The sequence below is a fragment of the Perca fluviatilis genome, chromosome 3 (assembly GCF_010015445.1).
Source record: "Perca fluviatilis chromosome 3, GENO_Pfluv_1.0, whole genome shotgun sequence".
NCBI classification, from domain to species: domain Eukaryota; kingdom Metazoa; phylum Chordata; class Actinopteri; order Perciformes; family Percidae; genus Perca; species Perca fluviatilis.
The window spans coordinates 25,245,424-25,268,187 of NC_053114.1; the positions used below are offsets into that span (position 1 = coordinate 25,245,424).

Here is a 22,764-nt window from a genome sequence, read left to right on the forward strand (position 1 = left end):
AATTTATCTTTAGCAGGTATCCAGCCTGTAAGGTGTTTACCTGCGGCAGAGGGAGTAGAGTCTGTTCACGGCTGTGATCCTGAACTGCTCGCCTGACTTGGCGCGAGATGAACTGGCGGTGATGGTGCCCAGGCCCAGACGCTGGTAGTCACGGAAACAGGACTGCTCCACCAGCTGCTCCATGGTGGACTTCTCTGATGCTCGCAAAGTGCTGCTGGGTGGCGGCTCACCGTCATCAGATACTGAAACACACACACACACACAAACAAAAGGTGAATTACATTTCTGAATCTTTTAACATTTTCTTCAGTCTGTTGTTCTCCATCCCGTGGAAATATGTCATTTGTCTCACTTGAAATGTCATCATCTTCATGCCAGGTCATCCTGCTGCCTCTGTCGTTCTTCTTCAGTGTGGTCTGGCTGCCACGGCCCATGGTGATCTTTCCGGCCTTCTTTGCTCCCTTGACAATAGTTTTGGACAGTGTTCTGTGAAGAGTGCAGGGCAGACAGCAGCATAATTTACTGTTTGCGGTTTCAGCATCAAAACAGGAGTTTTTTTCCCCCAACATTTCCACAGGAGAAACAAACTGCTGAGTATTTATCTACACTAATTTCAGATTACACATTGAATCACAATTTAGTGATGTTTGGCAAATTTGTTTACAATAACCAGTCAGTCCAGAGCTTGTTGTAAAGCTGCACCACAAACCTGAAGCCAGTGTTCCTCTCTTTTTGTTTTATAAGTATTGGCTGAGGTGCTGTTTGTCCTGCTGCAAAAGCAAAGGAGCTGAAGATGGACTGTGGGTAACGGATCCTCTGGAGGTGCTTCCTGAAGATCTCCACCATCTCTGAGCTCACCTCCTCATCAAAAGCCACCTTTATCAGCTGTAAAAGATATCAGTGAATCAGTGATTATCTAACGACACAAGGAACACGTGTTAAGGCCATCTATAAATGTAGCGAACAATGAATTGAAGAAAGAAAAGGCATTAAGTTGATATAATAATGTAAATTTAATATCTGATAAACAGAACCACTGATGATGCTACATCTTCGCTGCTATGAGTTGTTTCTATAATTTAATCCAAAATCTCAGGAAAGCCACACTGACTAAAACACACTGCACCGTGTCCACCCATCCATTTAATATCTTTGGTAGCTTGTGTCTACACTAGACTTACATTAGAGTGTAGTGTGTTTTAGCCTTTACCTGAAATAATGCAGAGCGGAGCTGCAGGCCTTCCTGCATGTTCTGCTGCAGCTGGTTCTGAATGCTGATCTTCTTCTCTTTGGTCAATGTGGACACTGGGAAAGCTCTGATCACTGCCTGCTCCCCCACTGGACACACACAGGAACCAAGATCAGCATCATGTTACTGAGATGATTAATGCAGCATCTTACTGGCACAACACACTCAACCGCCTGCTAAGAATGCCTTTGTTGCATAGTTGACTGGAATGAGGGAGAGATAGGAAAAGACATGCAACAAAGGTCAGATGAGGGGACATGAACCAGGGCGCCCCACCTAACTCAAACCAAACTCAAATGGGTTGGAAAGATCATTACAGTGATGAGTATGATTTACCAGGGTAGTCTGCTGCTATTTGAGCAGAAAAAGATGGTTTTGTTTCAAAATATTATACCCACTTATTAGACAGAAAATAATAAATAATAATAATTTGAAAATAATCATGTTATGCAATGACGTAACTAAAAATGCACTGCTGTCCAAGGAAAAAAAAGAGGCATTGTGCGAAAATGAACTGTAATTTATTTAAAAGCATATTTATTATATTAACATTGGAAATTAGCTAACAAATAAAATAAAAAACGTAATATTTCATTTAATTGCGACTTAAAAGCTAGTGTTGCTGTGGTTCATTATTTACCCAATGGATCATGGGGGGTGCCTTTGAAAATGATGCGGTATGTGGTGAGAAAGAGGGCTCCCTCTGCTGGCAGGATGTGAGGGCCCCCCAGGAGGCCCCCAGTAGCCTCCTCCCTGCCGTCAGGGTCCAGAAGCACCCGCAACCCCTCTGAAACAAACTCCTCTCCAGGAAGCAGTGCTGGACGCAGAATCTTAGGCTGATGGAAAAAAAACACAGGGAGAGACACAAATTATACCTGTCTCTATGAAGCACGTCTGAGATTAAATTGAGGTATTTTTCATTGGTTTTAAAGATCTCTAAATGAGGGACTCAGCTAAAGCGTTTGCGTCAGAGTGTCAGATTCCAAAAAGCCAGAAAATCAATTAATCATTATAATGTCAAATCACAGCACTGCATGACTGCCTTGGACGTATTTTAGCATCACATGCACGTCATCACACACACACACACACACACAAACACACAGATAGCAATCTTAAAAACAAACTTGCCAACAAAAACTAATTCATACTCTCTTTAGAGACCAATCTACCATTTTAGCCTTCCAAGAAAAACTCATGATGTTTTTCAAATAAAAACTTTTCTATTTATTCAATTTATTGAACGCTGTTATCCCCTTTCTGTTTCTGACGTTGAAACATGTGGACACTGACCGACATTTTACTTGTAGAATAAGGCCGGTTACACACTGGATGCGTCGCGTGAGCGTGTCAACTGCATGGCGTCTCCGTTTATATTTCGGCTCCCATGTTAACAGGTTAGAGCTTACACACTGCCTGCGTGACACGCCAAAAATAGAACCGATGCCTATTTTTCACACGACACGCAAGCGTGTTGGAAGCGTTTCCAGGCAAAATAGAATAGGAAAAGATGTTTATATGTCGTTTAGACACGAATACATATTAATAAATGACATGTTGTTTGAAACTCTCTAGGTTTTGATATAAATGCAGATATAAATGTAATTAAAAAAAAATAGATTTTCAAATATTGCACCTGTCAATACAGAACGAAATATTCTGTAGCCTATTTTGCCGTCAGTACTGCCGACATTGTCTTTGCTGTAATCAAATCAGTATATATTTATGTTTAACATGGCATTTCATTTTATCAATGGGAAACATACGTGTCCAGACAAGGCTAGCAGCAGCAGCGCCGCGTCAGACACGTTTCTGGTGTGTAAAGACATAGAAAAATCCACACAGCCACGCTCACTCCACGCAGGCAGTGTGTAACCGGCCTAAGGCTTATTAACATTACCGGTTTCTTAATTCCTATCAGGTTTTCTTTTCTAGTGGAGCGAGGATAGAGTGCAACTCAAAACTCACACATGGGAAAGACGCAACAACAAAACATTGTCAGCAAATATTTTGTATAATAATTCAGGATCTCTTTTAATACTTCTCATATTCTGTTTGAGTTTGGAATTGGTTTCTGTTTTCAAAGAAGAAGTTAATGGCCCTTCTTAAAAAAGATGAATAGGAAACGTGTGGTGTCACACATGTGCCTTAAATGATATGCACACCACAGAGGTGATCATTAACCAAAAACAAACTTTTTCTACTGTATGAAACTAGGGCTGTAATGGTCGCCCCAAACCGTTTCGATACAGGACGTTCAGATCGGTATGCGACATTGGTTTGGTATGCCCTGTGACCAAAACACATCAAAATAGTCTATTTATGTCTACTATTTGCACACACGGAACAGAAATTCTGAGTTTTACACAGAAAGTTTTGGCAGCGCACTAGCTCTTGTCAGTCACCTGTAGCATGCTAGTCAACTTAGCTCGGTTAGTGAAGCTCAATGTGGGGCGGGAGCCAGCGCTGAGCTATCATTTTCTTGGTTGCGGTTGAGCCGGCTAGCCAAATTTTCTTCTCTGTAGAAAAACTTTAAACATTTAATTTACGACGGCATCACCCGAATATGTCGATTAACGGAACAAAACAAAAAACAGACTCAAAGACAAGTCCTTCTCCCCACAGCGCTCAGGCAGCCTCTCACTCCAGATTCAGACTGGGCCATGTGATAACTAATGCTATATATCTATATAATGCTATACTCCGTCATAGTGAATACCTACTACTGTAAAGCATATGGTTAAAGTGCTTGAGCCCCACAACACTGTGACTTTACGTGTGCATTTTATTCTGTTCAGAATTTTCAATAGAGTCTTATGATGGAGCAGTACTGACACGTGTTATTTGTTTTTTATTGTCAAAATGTTCTGTTATTTGATTGCCCTAAAACGTTACCTTAATTATGGCCAATGAGCCACTGTTGAATGTTCATACTTTTCAGAATGAATTATATGACATTTTCTGCACTTTCTTTTATTTTATTCCCTGTTACGGAAAACATATCAAACCGTGACCCCAAAACAGAGTTACATACCGAACCGTGAATTTTGTGTACCGTTTCACCCCTAGTATGAACTGTAACTAACAACAGTCAAGTCTGTACCCTGTGGCTTCAGCTCCTTCTGGCCTCCAAAGCCAATAGAGAAATACTCAGTTGTTCCACTGTCACAAATATGAACGAAGAGGGACATTAGATCATTCACAGCATTTCCCATTAAGGCCACAGCCAACATGGGGGAGTTGAGGCCTGGCCAGGAGATAATAAGAGCTTCTTGAATCCGTCCTTGAACGGATAGTGAGACCAAGAAGAGTCCCTCTGCACCTCATTACTGCTGCGAGCTCAGCTTCCTATAAAAGCTGCACCTTAAATGCATTCATTGTTTTTCTTCTTCATGTTATTGCCACCATTACTACTACTATTCCGACTTGTCATGAATACAGAGTCAGTGTTGTTTACACACGTTTTAGTATTATTTGGCATGCTGCTTGCAGTTAGCAGGCCAGGGTGAAAGCTTTGTCCAACACATAAACGTGTTAGAGGTTAGCCACAGAAGTACAGCAGACAATCTGCCCAGACTGCTCACCACGGTCTCCAGCCTGCTCCCAAGGCAGTACTGGCATGGTGTTTGTCTGTGTGTATGAGTGTGTGCGAGAGGAATTACCAAGAGCTGGCAGACATATAGCAAAGCAAGGTCCAAAAGACCAACTGGTCAAATCTGAAAGTGCAACTTGAAAGTGATGAGTGGGGACATTTTTTTTTGATGAGATCAGCACTCTGCATACTCTGAAGCTGATGACATTTACTTTGTGATAGTTTTGGACATGTGGGTCTAGGTTTTAAAGTCTAACACTGTATATACACTGTACAGACAGCCGAAGCCCCAGCAGCCAAGAATAGAGCAACACTCACCTTCTGAATGGGAGGCAACCTCCGGCTCTCTCTGTGAACTGCCTCCAGAGCCTCCATCTGCATAGCTACAATGCCTGTGGGTCACAAGTTTGGGTCAGCTACCATATGCACACACAGAGCTGGTACAGAGAAACACATGTATATCCACACGGTCTTACAACCACAGTGTGTATTTACAGATTTTAAGGCCATTGAACATGTCAAGAGTTAATGAGATCAGAAGTAGAGATGGCCCAATACCATTTTTTGCGTCCCGATACCGATTCCGATACCTGAACTTGTGTATCGGCCGATACCGAGTACCGATCCAATACCAGTGTGTCATATATTTTATTATGTTTTAACAACTGTATACTACTATCGCTGTATGGATGTGATATTATTTCTATCTTTGTTGTGTGTCTGGCTCAGGTTAAACTCTTTGTGAAACATGAACAAATACAAACAATGAATGCCGTAGAACTTTCTTTTATTATCCAGTTTGACAGTCAGTTATAACGGAAAAAGAACATAAATAAACTACTTTAACATACATTTTCTTTAGGGCTTTATTACGTGGTATCGGATCAGTGCATAAACTCCAGTACTTCCTGATACCAGCGTTTTAGGCAGTATTGGAGCAGATACTGATACTGGTATCGGTACATCTCTAATCAGAAGCCTCTGTTGCTGTTGGCCTGAGCTGAGAATACACACATGCAAGTGTTACTCTGCATAATGCTGAGGGAATTAGGACAGCGGCAGTGTGAATGAACACTGTGAGCGCTGTACCTGGGATCATGCTGTGCAGGCTCTTGATGTGTTCCTGGGTGACTCCACTCTCTGTGCACACCTTGTCGATGAAGCGGGCAACAAACCTGACCACAGAGTTGGCCACATCGCTGTTCTCTGAGTCTTCAAACCCGCTTTCTGTGTCAAAGCTCTCTGCGACGCTACCAGCAATGCTGTAAAACACACACGATGACACAATGAAACTGAGAAAGGTCACGCCAACACATCCCAGGAGGAGATTTGATCTGAGAGTTATGTGTTGACAGAAATGGATTTGAAGATGCACGGTGATAAAGAGCAGTGAAAGCGAAAGTGATTTGCAGCCTAGCATGAACTTAGTGTTGATGCTATGATCAATCGCTCAGACTCTGTCAGCCAAGAAGAATGTGCAACCATCCCTCTGGATTCATAGTTAGTGATGAAATCCAAATGTCATCTGTGAGAAAGAAACAAACAAGTCTGGGGCAAAAATGAAAGAAAAATGAGAGAAAATTTCCACACAAACAAATTCTTGGCAGAAGTGTTTCTGTCTTCTCATTCGAAATAGAAACGAAACAAAGATTAAAATAAACATTGTATTTTTGCAGAAATTAAATGTGAAATTTAGACCAAACATTTACTAAAGCTTAAATGTTGTGCATAACAAAAATCAAACTAATAACAATGTGTTCTTCTGACTATTTGGTAACAAAGCCTAAAATTTGGAACAAGACTTTTTTTGGCTGCATGCCTTTCAATTCTAAGAAAAGACATACATGAGGGATCTTCCCAGATTTATTTCACTCCACAGTTACTGCAGAGCACGGGAAATCACTTCCACTGCGATTTTGTTTGGTTTGGGTGAGTACAGTGTAGCCCCATTCAAGATGCCCTGAGGGTTTTAAACTTCCCAACAGAGGTGAATGAGCCTCACTCTGTTTTGTGCAGTAGCAATGTAAGCCCACAGGATGGATGTAGGCCGGAAACAGAAGAGGTACTGTGTTCCATTTGGCTAGTTAGCAAGGTATCATGTAGACTGTGAGCTACGCCACATCCACCCACAAACTTATCATCACTTTATTAAGAAAGGCACACATACTCCCAAATCATGAAACCTTACCTCGAGGTTTCCTCCAGATAAGGTTGATTGTTCTACCTTACAAATACCGAACAAGCCAAAAATATATTCTGGTGTAGTGTTTGATCTCATTGGACAGTAAAGACACATGAAAGACGTTCTTTCTCTACTCAGAAAGTGAAACACATCATGCTGTTGCTCTGCTGACCTGTTTGTGACGATGCTGTTGCTGCCGCTCTCCCAGTCGGCGACAGGGGCGTTGCGGAGGAGCCGGATCTTGCTGGTGTCCAAAGGCACTAGCAGGTAAACCATGAGGCTGGCGTAGTGGATGGCCTGGCTGAACACAGTGCTCTCCTCATTCTTAACCAGCTCATGCTGCTTCTCCTTGCTCAGACTGGGCCACAAACGCAGCTGCTCTGCTGCCAGGTCCATGGCTGTGTGCTCCTCATCTCTGCCCGCTGCAGGCACAGGGCTCTTATCCTGGAGAGGACAGGGCAAACGCTTTGAGTTTGACAGACTTTTTTCTTAGGCTTGACCCCTTAAAAACGCAATGATGCCTGATGAGTGTCGACCTGCAGAGTAGTTCAACCAGAGGATGACTTTCCCCAATCATGTTTTTGTCTTTTCTCTCTCTTCAACTATTTTTATTTATCTATTACTTTTTTTAAACTATTTCATGTTTCACAAATAAAGACAAATATTAACAGACACAAAAACAAATATCCATCCATCCATTAAAGTCCAAGGCTACAGTATGTCTTTAAATATCTTTTGTCCAACCAACAGTTCAAAGCCCAAGAGATTCAGTATAGTATATATAGTATACTATCACATAAGACAAAGAACATCAGTGATTAAAAAATACTGGCTTGCTTGAAAAATTACTTTTTACTTTTTTGTTGTTGAATTTAAAATCTAAAAAGGATTAAACATAGTGGAGTTAAACAGACTTCATATGAATTCTCAGGCAATAATTACTCATATTGGTCACTTTTTGTGTCTTACCTTTAGCTGGGCAGTAATACCGTCTTTTCCCTCTGGGGTGTTGAGATAAAGGGATCGGATCTGACTCTGGACCTCGCTGTAGAAAGTGGCCTCCCAGAACTGCTGGTTGGTCCAGATGGGATGGTCCTGAATGCAGGTGTAGGCAAACTGGTTCACACCAGCAGCCAATTTCTGCATAGAGTCAGGACATAAAGAAGCAACATTAAATAGCTAACTATGCCTTTAAAGCAGATGTCTGTGTGCGCCAACCCACTCCTGCCCATAACAACGTTTTTAATCTAGAGAAATAAATTATTTTATGGGCCACCTTTCAATATAACAAAACTGTACAGCCATAAAAAAACATTGCGTCTTGGGTATATATTTTACCCAACACTTCATGTTTTACTCAGTATAAAACATCATATACAGTAGCTTCATTGGAGAGTTGATTGACAGTGCAGAAGATGAGGTTTCCAAACTTAAAGCTACTAAATAAAAGTTAAGCCGCATACAGTGCTAAAATAACAGTCTCTGTTATATTAAATTTTTTCTACTGAGAGCTCTGCCTAGAGTAAATATATCCTCTGCCTGCAATATTTGTGTTCAGTCCTGCATTACCCACTGGATCCTAATCGTTGCAGCCCTCTACTTGTGGGCAGTCAGGGTTACTGCAAGTTTATTTTCTCATTGGGTATTTGCATCAAGAAGGAATTTGGGCTGCAGTGAGTGCCCCTTTAAAAGGAGTTTGCCAAAATGCTGTGGAGAAGTGGAAAAACAAAACAAAAAAGTCAGCTGTGGGATTTAAAGGGAAATCCATCATTCCTTGTAAGTCGTAACTTTTTAACAGATAACCCTAATGGAGCAGCGGACCACCTCTCTTTCCTTCTGTGACTGGATGTATCTGGAAGCAGTGCTGTTGTTTTTCATTAATGCGGGCTGAAGAGTAAAGCACCTGCTACTTACAAAAACAGCAACCATAGGGAACATACAGTGCTCAGCTTAAACGTACAATATGTAACTTTCTGCTGCTAGGGGTCTCTCAACCAAAACAATGGACGGTAAAACTGGACTTTTGATGACGTTGGGAAGTTGCGTGGAATTAAAAATGAGTTTACCCATTAAAGTTTATTCACGTTACGTTTAGTAACGTTTATTAATGTTATTCTAATAAAATAGCTGCAGTTTCCCCAACATAATTACGTTTTTCTTGATTAGATTTTTATTTGCAGCTGTGTATCAGTTAGCTCGTGAGCCAGCAAGCTAACAGTAGGCAGCAGCTAAAACACAAAATAGAGAGAAATTCGGCAGGGAGGAGATTTTCGGCACATACACCGGTAGCGCTACGGAGATGTAGCTAGCCAACGCTATGGATGGCCGCTGTTGTGACTCGGTGCTGGGTCTGATATGGTCTGTTTCCCGACGTTTAATTAAACAGCCGTTAGCGTCGTAAGCACCAGGCACTGGATATAAGTTCTGGCCGGGGGGTTGCTGTAAACAAACCGAGAACTTTATTCTCAGGCGGAAGAATATAGTACTTGGGCGGAGTGATATGCTCGCAGCAAGCCTGTCTGAGAGTATAGTTCCCGGTTTGTTTACGGTTAGAAGATGGCTGTGTCTCATGTTACGTTGTTTTTTGTACACGCTGTGACTCTACAAATCAACATTTAAACAGGAACATGTTGGTGTCATTTTGTCACAATTCGGAGCAGTAGGCTAGTTGGAACCAGTTACCTGCAGGATCTGTGCTGGGCTAAGCTAATGCTGGAGCCGTCAGACAGCGTGACAGCACGCACGGAGATGAGAAGGGTATGTATCAACTTGTCTTACTCTGGGGGTTATGGTGAATAAGCTAAATTCCCAATAAGTCGGCGCGTTCCTTTAAGACTTACAACAGAATTAAATCATAAAAATGTAATGGAGGAAAAACGTAGGTATACATCTTGAAAAAATGTAAACACACGCTGACTTGTTACTACACAAAAGCTGAAGCAAGCTCCTGCTTCTTTTCTGCTTTATTTTTATTTTTTTTTCGGGAAATGTTACACTGCTGAGTTCAGCAGATTGCCATGGGTTTTCAAGGTGTTCAAAGAAAGAGACTAGGATATACTGCTGGCTAATGAAAGAGGCCAACAAAAAAAGAGATACAAAGATCTCAATTAAAGGAAAAAAACAATAGTCTGAGGGAATTGAAGGTACCACCCAGAATTTGTTAAATTTTGTCTGATTATTAGGCTAAAAACAAAACACTTAAATGTTGACAAATAAAACCTGATAGATCCTTTATTTTGAGGTTGATACCAATATTATGGTTTGAGAATTATTAAGAACTAAGGGCGTTTATAAACCTGTAGTTCAAGAAGAGAGCGGCCGAGCAAGAGGGTGCCGAGCAATGGGGCTACACCGAGGTCAGATTCGAACCTGCGCCGCTGCAGGACTCAGGAAACATGAGGCGAACTGGGTGAGCTAGAGGCCGCCCCATAAGTAATGCAATTTGAACAAATGCACGTGTACAGTTGTCCATATTTACAACAGCAGTGTATAAATAATTACACTCCGACACTGTAGGGGCACCAAACTGCAAAATTTACCACGCTGTTATGCAATATTGCTTTAATGGGAGTTTGTTTGGATGAACTGTTTTCTCCCCAGAAATAGAGATGATTACACTAACGTTGCTATCATCAAAGTAGCCATGCCTACAGATGTAAATTGAATATGGGAATTAGGCCAGAAAAAACACTGGATGAAATGACAAATCTGTTGTGGCTAGACATGTTGTGACCGAACTTGGCATTCGACTGTGGAACACATGGTCTCGAGAATGACTGCCAGGAGGTCAGATTTTAAGGATGGAGCGGAACGAAACATGACAAATATAATAAAAACAAGCGAAGCCCTTTGAGTAGTCTGGCAATACATTTCTGTCACAGGAGTGTGTTACATGTCTTGCGGCAGATGTTGTGTGGGCGTGTGTGTGTTTTTTTTGTTTTTGGGATGGGGGGGTGGGGGGGGAGTGATCTGTGCGTGATTTGGCTATGCTATGTATACTCTGCCTGGCTGTTCTGTTTTGACTGGTCAGATATGTGCAGGTCATTTTGACCGAGGTCATCTCTTCCCAATATGATAATACACAGACATCCACAAGACAGATGGGCAAGGAGGAGGACAGGGAAGGAGAGGAGAAAGGAGAGAACGAAAGTAGGAAGTGAAGATGAAGGGGAAGGAGGGAGTATAGCTGTATCAGACCAATCTGGCCGTGTGACTAGTGAAGAGCAGGAATGCAGAGTTGAAGGACAAAGGTTGAAAAACAAGCAGGAAAAACCACAAGGGGAGACAGAAAGACAAAAATGCTGTCTACAGGTCAAATGAATGAAGATATCAGGATTTGGGATCTTTTTTTGAACTGTGGGACATGATCCCAAATTTCACAGTATGGACTGTGGCCTCCAAACATCAGCTGGAACGCCATACAGGATCACACATGTCTCTCAGACTGTGTCTCTCAGAGACTGCTGTCACTGAAGGAGTGTTGACTGCTGTATGTGATAGGTCACCAGCCGCGGGGCAGCAACGTTATTTAAAAGTCTTTTGGAAGAATTCATAGAATTCCTGAATCCAAAAACAGTCATCACTTCTGAAGTCCTCTGTGGGAATGCATGACTGACCTGTACACAATCCATCACCTCATTTACTGTATGCAATTCCACATGAGTCAGTGTATTGTAAGAAAAACTACTTGCATCCTGAAACCATGAAAACTCTAACAATGTGTTTAGTCTTCAGTCACGTAAAACAAACAGAGAAAAAATGTTGAAAGTCAGACTAATAAACAAACCCATCATGGCATCTATAGGCCATAACTGTGTAAAAACATGATGTACAAGTAACATAAATGTTCCAAAACAAAGTAAACAAAACTACGGTAAGTCAAGAGCTGGACATTTACGAGATATACAAGGGTTACGCAGTACGTCATTTTCCTCACAAGGGCATGGTGGAGAACAGTTTGACACAGCGAGCCGCCAAATCCCCCTTGAATGAACTACAGTTGAAAGAATGCTAAACGTCAAGTGTTTTGGCTGTGGGAGTCATTGAGAATGGTATTGCTGCTGTATCCAATCTTTTTTTCCCCAGACAGAGGCATTTATTCTAGTGACACATTCAAAAGGAAGAAGACATATCAGGTGGGGCCTCAAAGGGCAGAATAACAACAGACCCAGACGTCAACGACACCTGTTCATCTCCTGATAAACCCAACCCTCGCTAGATAATAAATGCCAGAGGAAATGTTCATGCAGATTAGAGAATCACAACTAAATGTAAAACCTCAACTCTAACAAAGGGCCACTGTACAAAAGGTTGTGTGGCATTTAGATAAACTTTACCTACAAGTGCCAAATGACACTATCCGTGCATGATCTAGGCTAAAAGATATTTTGCAAATCAACTCCACCTTCCTTCTATCTGAAATATTAACAAACATCTATCAAAAAATGTCCATAACTGTTTTAGTTTGAGCGAAACATCCAAGAAGGGTCAAGCTGAGGAGAAACCAAAGAAATGGCTAAGTAAAACAACTGAACAAAGAATGTGGGTTTAATCGCATACAGTAACTGTTCAGTGTCAACAACATATGGCCACCAATAAAACTAGACACTGCCTGTCTGTATCCAGCAGACGGCGGTGCGAAGGGGAGCTTCCCACGTTCCCCGACCTGGAGACTTTAGGGCCATGGGGACAGAGTTACCACTGTACGCTTGACCACAGTGTGAGTTTGCCAAAGTCTGGCCAAGAATACCAAACAGGGACTTGACCAATGTTTTGACTCCTAAACTTGAACCAACAGTATTTCATGTGAAGTGCATGTATGTTTAACATGCAATAGCAGTAAAAAAAACAACAACCATGTATTTCTTATGAATACGTGCACATTAAGTAAAAAACTACTGACCAAAATGTGTAGATGCTTTAACACATTTCCACCTCTGACTCAAACAAAGAATATATAAAAGTAATTTATCTTGTGCAGTGTGCAGGAAATCAAAGGGGAAATACCTCATCTGCTCCTGCTTATGATACTGGTTCAATGTCAACATGCAGTTACTGTAAGTGGGTCAGTACAGGAAACACAGTTTTGAGCAGGTCAATGATTTGATTCACAGCTCAAACTTGTTGACTTGGAAAATATAGTTTCCTAATGGTATTGACAAGAAGCAGAGCCTTCCTTAAAACAATGGAACAATGGCACTGCAGAACCATCAAGTCTAATAAAATAAGTCACATACACAACAAAGTGTACAACAGTGAGTGAAGAACCAGCCTTTCCTGGGTGGCCATGTTCAATTACTCTCACATTCTTTTCAATGACTTTCAGGGTCTTGTCTGGTCAGATTCAAGGGCAGGTTGATCATTTACTGCATAAATTATTTACAGCTATTTGTAGAACACATAGCTACTGTAATGGATAAGCAACAGTTGAGAGACCATGCGGGCAGTCTCTCAGGGATCATTATATAAGTTTCATGTTAGGATAGAGATGGATGGCTGGTGAGGGGCCTCTGAAGGTTTGGATGGTTATGTATGCTACAATGTCATGGTACATAGTGTTCTTTTGCAAAACCAAGGCATCCAATTCATGTTACCAAACTTGTAAGGCTGCAATTTACATATAATACTCAAGTTAGGATCATGTATGCCTCTCAATCCACACCCATGATGACAGCTGCTGGGATGCTCTATTACCAAGCTTTGTTTTTCTCACATTTTCACTGCATGATCCTTGCGCCACTAAACCAGAGATTACAAAATCATTTTGGCAGATGATCTGACTTTACTTTTCACCCTTTGGGTGACATCACTGATGAATTTTCAATACCGGTGGCCCTAAAGAGAAAAACAACAACATACGGCTTATCTAAGTTACATCAGCCTGTGGCATGTAAACTGGATGAGTCCATGGATGAGTCACGTGGTGGTAGAGAGTGGGCCAGGTCCCAGTCAAGGCCATCAGGGTATGGCACTGGTACCCAACAAAAAGCCAATGCGGACAGATGTGTCTGTCCCCATAGCAACAAGCAAGCAGTGGAGACACTGTGGTGAATAATGAAGCTACCCTGTTTTGATAATGTGGTTTTAAAACCCAAAAGCCATGGTCCGTCCTCTATATTTTGCTATGGAGGTTTTAACATTCTGTTCAGTGCATGTACATGCTCCAGGATCAGCAAAGGTATAAGGTTGATAAAGCTGTCCTCCCTCTGGCTATTCTTGCTTACAACTTACTCTATAGTGCAGTAATTAGAGCCTGACTGGTAGTGGTCGAGAGTTACAACAATTAGTATATAATACCCATATACATCCGTGACTGTACTGACCTGGACACATTCAAAGTAGTGCTGGGCGATACGGAGAAACTCAAATATCACAATATTTTTGACCAATACTTCGATATCGATGCCGCAACGATATTGTAGTGTTGACTATTGGTGCTTTCACAAAATATTTACACAATGAGATTTTTGATAAATAATCATCAGTAATGTGGATATAATGACTAAGTGGGTAAATGCAAATAATAGAATAGTTACAACAGTCTGGTAAGTTCAGAAAATGACATAACTTTACTGTAATGCAGCTTTTAAAACCAGGAAAAGACAACACTCATGCCATATCACGATATTACGATATCCAAAATCTAAGACGATATCTAGTCTCATATCACGTTATCGATATAATATCAATATATCGCCCAGCTCTAATTCAAAATACTAATCAAAACACAACTCTTCAGATTAGCTTTCCACAAACCATAGTCTTACATTACTCACCTGATAGCTACTGGTTTTATTGTTTTTAATTGATTTTAAAACGCTTGTTTTAGGTGTTGGTTTTATTGCTTATCTATTTTTAATGTGCTGGTTTTACTGTAAAGTGTCTTTGAGTACAATGAAAAGCGCTATATAAATAAAATGTATTATTATTATTATTGGCAGATATTCCTTTTTTTATTTAAACACACACAATTGTGTTTTAAGAATTGAGAGCATGATAAACTATGCAATGGAGACACTGTTTTCTAAATGACAAACATATCTTTGTATGGACATTTCTTGCTACATTTTGGGCTGACATGTACCCCGATACGGTCTACAATTGGCAATATTGGCTGATATAACGGCCCGGGCCAATTTTTTTATCAGTCTAGATTTTGTGACGTATTATCAGAAATACTGTTAACACTTCTTCTGCTGTTTTTACTGAAATTATTTCACTTTGGAATTTGGAATTGAAGACCGACATGTTTAAAGCCTCCATTGCAGAGGTAGCTGATAGCTTATGTCCAGAAAGTCACGTTTCATTTTTCAAATGTCATTCATCAATGCTACGAGCTGCTAAAACAAATTTATTAGAGTGGGGGCAGTAGTTTCAGTGGCTCAAACTGTGTGCATGGCTATAAACCACTGAAGTTTTTTTGTTGGGTTTTTTTTGGTTGAAGTGATCCTTTAGATGATGCTTTTATACTGTACACTTTGACCGAGCAGTGGTTTGTATGCACAATGATGAAAATATGAGAAGCAGAAGCATTAAACTAAACTCACATACATTCTTGTATTTAATACATTTTTCTTACCCTGTAAAAGGCCGTTGACAGGGGCAGCAGTGCAGCAGCCACCGTGTACTCCTCTGAGCTGGAGCAGTCCTGTGGATCAAACAACAGGGGAGAAGTGAGAGCAGGGAAGCACACAGCAGGCGACATGTTACTAAGCTCTGCAAACACCTTTTTTCACTGGAGCCCAAAAACAAGAAGCACAAGTTTCCAAAAGAGAAGTCATACAGTCTGGGACCAGAGGGGAAACCCTCTCTGGAGGTAACCTAAAGGAGAACCACTTTGTAACAACACTATGTCTATTATCAAATGGTTTATGTATTGCTAAGATAGAATACAAAACTTTGTGTCTTTCATCACACAACTGATGCACTGCTGAAAACTTGCAGGGATGTGACCTGTAGAGAACACTAGGGGGCAAAGCATTTATCTTCAGCAAACGTAACTTCCTGTTGCATAAAGACATTCCTGTCCTGTTATATGTCAGGGTGATGCAAAAAAAAAAAAAAAAATAAAATAAAAAAAAAAGGTCTGCCAAAACCACTAACTCTGCTCCAATATTAGGACATATGCTTTCAATTGGCTTATATAAACCCTGCCTTGACACAACTGTCAGAGCGCTCCAGCCTTCAATTAATTGGTAATTTAATGTTTTACATTCTTGAACTAGATTGCCATACAAGTCTCACTGAAGAAAAGACATTGCATAAAATCCAGTCGTTTTGGCTATAACATGTTGTGTCCATTTATCAAGAAGCCACGACTAGCGAGAAAGCAAATTGAATTCTCTTTTTATTAATTTTGTTTGATCAGGGAATAGTTGAAAATATTCCCTCCTTGACATTTACACACCATGCCAAAGTGTCTTTGTATTTGGGATTGTTTCAGGTCAAAGAGGCAGTGCTTAGTGGTGCTTTCAAGATAATGATATTAAGATGAATAGTACATTAAGAGGCTTAGAGCGGGGGACTTAGGGGCACAAACAAAACTTTTCTTGCAGCGATCGCAGAGAACAATGAGAACAAGAGAATAAGAGAAAAGGCCGCAAGTTGGACTTAAAAGTACTTGACAGGAAATTGGTACTTATCTCTGGTAAGCTTTGTTGGGATTTATTTATTGAACACTGTAAATGAGAATGGCCAGAGGAAACTTGATTTAAGACCATGTACAAACAACAGCACTGATTCGGACTTGGTGCCGCACCTCATGACCCACAGTGGGAACTCATAATTACTGTATACTGTAAATAACATGCATTTCCCTCTTTTTAATGTGACGTGAAAATGCAAACACACACACACACACACACACACACACACACACACACACACACACACACACACACACACACACACACACACACACACACACACACACACACACACACACACACACACACACACACACACACACATACTAATAGTAAATCTGTGATGGGGGACTCTGGTACCACCACACAAGAATGTACAGAGGGGAGTAAATGCAAAACACAAGTTCAACAGTGACACATGAAAGCCTGGCCCCCCCGTCGACTAAGCAACATAGTTTGTGTTTTATTTTTCTTGTCGCTTGTGTTTTTCTTTGCAGTTATTTGGGCTGCGGTGAAATGTTCCAGCTTGGAGCGGCACCAAAGCATTGTTTACCAGCATCCTTAACAATGCTGCAGGTCACAGGAGTTCATGGAGTCCAGTCAAAATAGAACAACAATTGGAAACACACAGGCAGAAAAGTGTGAATAATTAACAAAACAGCATTAATCCCAAAAAGAAGAGTGAAGTTCAGCGATGCATGTCATCGGTTCTTTGAAACAGAAACTTATGAAGACAGACGTCTTCATAAGCAGAAGTCTTGCTTCAGAGGAAGAAAAGCTTTGGGCTGCATCAACACATCATATTTCATATAAAGTAGACATTATCAGGTTTACTTAAGCCACACTTGTTATCACCAACAAACCTCCTCCTTAGAAGTAGAAAGAGAAGAAGATGATTTATCTGCTGTTAGCAGACAGAGAGGCTAAGTGACAGCTCAAAAGCTTTGGAGGTCAACTAACAAAGCGAACAGATAAGCAGTAATATCTACAGCAGGTCTGAGAAGTCGAGCAGAGCAGTTTCTAGTCTATCAGCATCACATGAGGAGCTTGACAAAAGGTAAAAGTATTTATGACTCAATCATTATTATTATCGTTATAGCTCAATAGAGCCAAATGGTGCAGGGTGGGGAAATATGTCACATGCTTTATTTGGGATTTCAAAAATGGAGGGAGAGGGAGGGTGTTGTGTATCCCCACATTTCTGTTGGCGAGGACACTGTGCCGTCTTCCTTCCCTCCTATTATTTTCTGTAAGTGTCACCTCATTCTTAAAGCAGCAGGAGCTATAATGGCTATGATGACTAACACAGCTATTCTGTTTCAGGCACTTATACAGCTAGCAAAAACAAGAAGCACAATTGCGAGACAGAAACGTTGAAGGATGTGAACAAACAGCAGCTTCCTGTGTGTTCCAGAGAAGTTAGCACTTTCCAGGAAAGCTGTGAGATAAACTGACACATGCCATATTTTTATGAACCTTTTGTGGCTACAGACACACACAAAAAATTTAGAGGCTATCAATGTTAATTGTGTCTTGAATCACTAATGAAGAGGAATAAGCCACATAGTTGACCTCTGTGCTGTCCAGGCGAGCAACAAACTATTTCCACTACTTCCATAGCGAAAGCATGAAATGTGAGTCATGCAGATGTTTACCTGGTCATACTGGTGGACGTCCTAGAGAAACAGTTATCAACATGGGAATGATACCCAGTTCAGATTCCCAGTGGCCATGTTACGTAAGGCAGTCCATCAAGGCCACTAAGGCAGACAGAGTCCATGTTCTCACAGCATAAGACAAATTTATGATCTAAATAATGTAAAATGTAATCATCTATTCACTTTAAAGGAGATGTTCAAAGTGATTAAAGCACAGCAGGCAGCCTTTCAAATGGGGGGGGGGGGCACACAGACACAGTTGGTATGCGCTCCAGACATGTCTGATAAAGTGCTTCTTACTCTCCAACAACATCTGTGTGTAACGTGCGTTCTTGCACACTGTTCCACATCAGACGGTCAAACTCATGCGGAACTCATGGACTCCATGCCGTTGCAGCCGCTTCCCATGGACCTCCCGCCCTAATCCCCTCTCACAGTAAATGGCCATTCAGAGCGTGTTTTTGAGCACCATCATGAGGCCCTCGGCCATGAGAGAGCAGAGCACAGAGGGCTCATAATCCTATCTGACAGGAAATGGTTGGGATGCCAGGATACATCCACAGCAGGACTCATTCCCCCACATGGCTTGCGCAACGTTTTCTTCTAAAAGCTGGAGCACTGACCAGTGCACACCAACACGCACACAAATAAATGTGCAATTAACTCAAATACCTTAATAAGGGTCGTTACTGTGTGTGATTCATGGCAGTAATATCACAGATAAGGATTACAACAGATTTTTTAACAGGAAAAAAATGCATCACTGTAACTGTATTAACTCATTCCAGAGAATTTTACAAATTACCATAAAACTGAACAAGTGATGACAAGGTACAGCACCAACTGATCCAAACCTTTGACCTGTTGTACATATTTATATTACATACCGCTTCCTGCGGCTCTGCTTCCCTGTGAACACTGATTGCAACCAGACAATAGAACTGTCACTTAGCCTGGAGTTGACAGTTAAATGATAAATGTTGTAATTGGCCTCATAATGATGATGTCATTGAAAATCAATGTGTCACCTCAACATGGACGCCAGAAATCCTAATGAGGCAACATGCTGTCATTGTACAAAGAGCAAGCAACATTTTTTAGAGAATAGGTCACCTTGGCTTTTGTTAGGCACCAAAGGATCTCGCACGCACGCACGCACGCACGCACGCACGCACGCACGCACGCACGCACGCACGCACGCACGCACGCACGCACGCACGCACGCACGCACAGTAATATAATTTTGGGGTTCTTATGTGGCTGGGCGTTAAAAGAAAGGGCAGAGTGCAGAATATGAAAGTAATTACTTGCAGAGCAATTTACTATTTATATTTCTTTCACAGCTCATCTGAGACAAATCCCTCACAACCGAGCTAAGACCAAGAAATGAAAGCCAGGAACAAATGACTTCCATCTTGAAGTAAGAGAAGAAATGACAAAACAATACCCAATAAAATCAAAAACAAACAAACAAACAAACAAAACAATATTATCCCATGTTGCAGTTAACAAAACGTGTACTTCTTCTATGACTAGGATCACGCATTTCATATTTATCTCCTTTTGGCATCCTTCGGGGAAGTATGCTGCATTGTTCATCATTTCGTGTTGAAGCTTATTTTGAGTCTAGCTTTGAAACAATTCGAAAATCTGTTCCAGCACACAAAAAGACGCACTGGCTGCCTGGCTATCAATGAAACAGCATGCACTTTTTGCATCAATTTCGACTTTAAATATAATTCAAGTCTTGACTAAAAAGGCCATGCAAAAGAAATGGTGGTTTTATCCAGACATCTTGCCACTTTTTGGCTTTTGAACAAATGCACATCACAGACAAACGGTTTCCAGGAGCAGAGATGAGCTCTGTGCTGCTCCGACAGTAAAGAGAGTCAGATATTACGCAGCATAAAAAGGGATGATACAACAAGCTTTTCTTTTCAACTCTTCATACATGTGTGGAAAGACATTAATAATTACATTTGCAAATCAGTAGCCTTGCCAGGTAGACATTCTCTTGGCCAAAGTCAACAATTTTGCACTTGGCCTCATTTTGTCCCGTTGTATAATTGTGGAGAAAATGACACGTCAAATGACCTTGCATGTCCCTGGCCCGGGCAGATGGTGGGATGAATTGGCTTTCCATCATTTTGGGGGGGGAAGAATGACTGGAATCTAAAGTCACTCCATAAAAGCTGCACTCTGTGAGGACTGCTTAAAATTATTAAAATCCCTGGAAGGGGCTGATTCAAGGCAGTAAAACATGAGGAACTACCAATAAAAGACCCGGCTGCTCTGGTTGAGTGAAGCCTCACTCACTCTTTATGAGCTGCACAAAAACACATTACTTACTCATTTTGACAAGTAGCCGAGGCATGAGGACATCAGAAAGAGACAAACATACTATCTGATAAACAACGAGCAGCATTGTAGTGGCTCTGTCATACGACATGCTAGCAGATGTTGTAAATAAAGACAGACTTGAGAATAAACTAAACTACTGCATAATTAATTAAGTGATTTTTTTGGGCAAAAGATGGATGCTTCACACACACATCTTCAAACCGGCAGCACAGAAGATCTAAACAATCACCAGTTTCAAGAGTAGTGTCACCAATTCAGTATCCGACCAACTGTCTCCCCTTCTTTTCCTGAGTTATGGCGTTGTATAATGGCCAGAAAAGCATTTCTGCAGATATTTGTTTGGTCAAAATGTGGGTCAGGAAATTATTTTCAGGTCAGATCTGTTGAGCAAGCCTAAGAGGAAGATATCTGCTAACATTTACTGTTGTCGGCTGGCTAAGAAATGTTATTGAATTGGGTGCCTGGGTGGCCTAGAGGTGGGGCGCTTGCCGATGTATAGAGTCTCAGTCCTCGACGCAGAGGCCGTGGTTTCGATTCCGACCTGCGGCACTTTCCTGCATGTCATTCCCCCCTTCTCTCTCATCTTTCATGTCTAAGCTGTCACAATAAAGGACTAAATGCCAAGAAAAAAAAATCTTAAAAAAAAAAAAAATGTTATTGAATTAATCTTTGAACAATACTCTTAGTAGGATTTTTTCAAAATATATTATGTTCTATTCTTATAAGAATAACAATAAATAACCACAACAGTTCAGGTCAAATTCCTGTTTGAATGACCAATTATATACAAAGGGCCCTATCTTGCACTCAGCGCAATTGTCTTTGTACACCGACGCATGTATCATTCCTATTTTGCACCCGACGCACAGCGGACTTTTCCCTCCACAGACGCACGTCGGTAAATTAGGGAATGTATTTGCGCTCCCGGGGGCGGTTCAGCGAAAAGAGGAGGCGTGTTCCGGCGCAAACGTTACTTTGTGCTATTCTGCAGTTACAGAAAACAATTCCGCCACTGACCAGGAAAAACCTGGTCTAAAGTCAGTAGCGCGTTATTCAGATGCTATTTTAGGGGCGCATGCTTGGCCATAATGTAGCGTGTGCACAACGCGCATACACTTCTCTCATCTACAGCAGTTCCCATTTTTGAAAACCATACATAATTACAAAGGAAAATATTACTGAAAATGCGCTTCATGTGTTTGGATAGATCAGGAGGCACTTACAGTCCTCAAAAAGTCGCAGCATTCTTTGTGGCTTGTTGTGTTTTACACATTTCCATGAATCATGGATGTGTTGATGACATAAATGAGGAAATATTAGAGGACTTAAGGAGACGTGATGTTGAACTACGGGCGGGATCTGGTCCGGGAGTAATGCGCGATGCGCTCCTGATGGAGCGGGTGGACGGAGATGGGGGGGGGAAGAGGAAGGGGCACAACAGGAGCAGGTGGTGCGTTTGAGGCCCACGCTCCATGGCTGCAGCAATCCCTTCCAGACTTGAGGAGATGCGCCGGTGCGGCCCAGCAACATCGCACCCCGGACAAGACGGGCATTTATTACTTTGCCGCATCTCGCATCGGCAGCTCCCGCTGGCGTGCGCCATAATAATAATAATAGCAATCCGCCATGGAACAAGCGCCCTGCTCTTAAAGGGAATGTGAGATGACGCTCTGATTGGTTTATTGCACGTTACGCCCAAACCACACCTAGCTACTTCAGACCAACCCATTTTAGATTTGCGTCGGGCGCAAGAGTCATTTATCTGGCCGGTATAATAGCAACAGCGCCCGAGATCCACCCACAAAGCTACTTGCGTTTTGCATTTCATACTTGCGTTTCAGATCGTTAAAATAGGGCCCAAAGTCTTAAAATGTCAGTTATTTTATCAGCAGATCAACATGTTGAAAACCACATAATTCAACAGTAAAAACCTGGATATAACTTTGATGACATCACAGTTACTGATGTATGTTGCAATGTCACTGAATAACATCATGTGTTTGGTTAGACAGATTTGTTTTGTAGTTGTTTTTATTAATCAACCAAATGTTCAGTCAACCAGATGTCAGAAATGAACA

At 41.4% G+C, this 22,764-nt stretch overlaps 1 protein-coding gene across 3 annotated transcripts in view; it reads right to left on the reverse strand.

Moving 5' to 3' along the window:
• Positions 1-22,764, reverse strand: part of sbf2 (SET binding factor 2) — a 114,541-nt gene that overhangs the window by 21,673 nt on the left and 70,104 nt on the right. For all 3 annotated transcript variants that reach the window (XM_039795414.1, XM_039795413.1, XM_039795412.1), the window contains exons 17-26: positions 15,602-15,670; positions 7,993-8,163; positions 7,196-7,467; positions 5,931-6,103; positions 5,160-5,233; positions 1,890-2,085; positions 1,211-1,338; positions 710-885; positions 353-486; positions 41-242 (exon numbers count right to left, since the gene is read on the reverse strand). In XM_039795414.1, the coding sequence (XP_039651348.1) occupies positions 41-242; positions 353-486; positions 710-885; positions 1,211-1,338; positions 1,890-2,085; positions 5,160-5,233; positions 5,931-6,103; positions 7,196-7,467; positions 7,993-8,163; positions 15,602-15,670 (1,595 nt within the window). The remainder of the gene's footprint in view (positions 1-40; positions 243-352; positions 487-709; positions 886-1,210; positions 1,339-1,889; positions 2,086-5,159; positions 5,234-5,930; positions 6,104-7,195; positions 7,468-7,992; positions 8,164-15,601; positions 15,671-22,764) is intronic.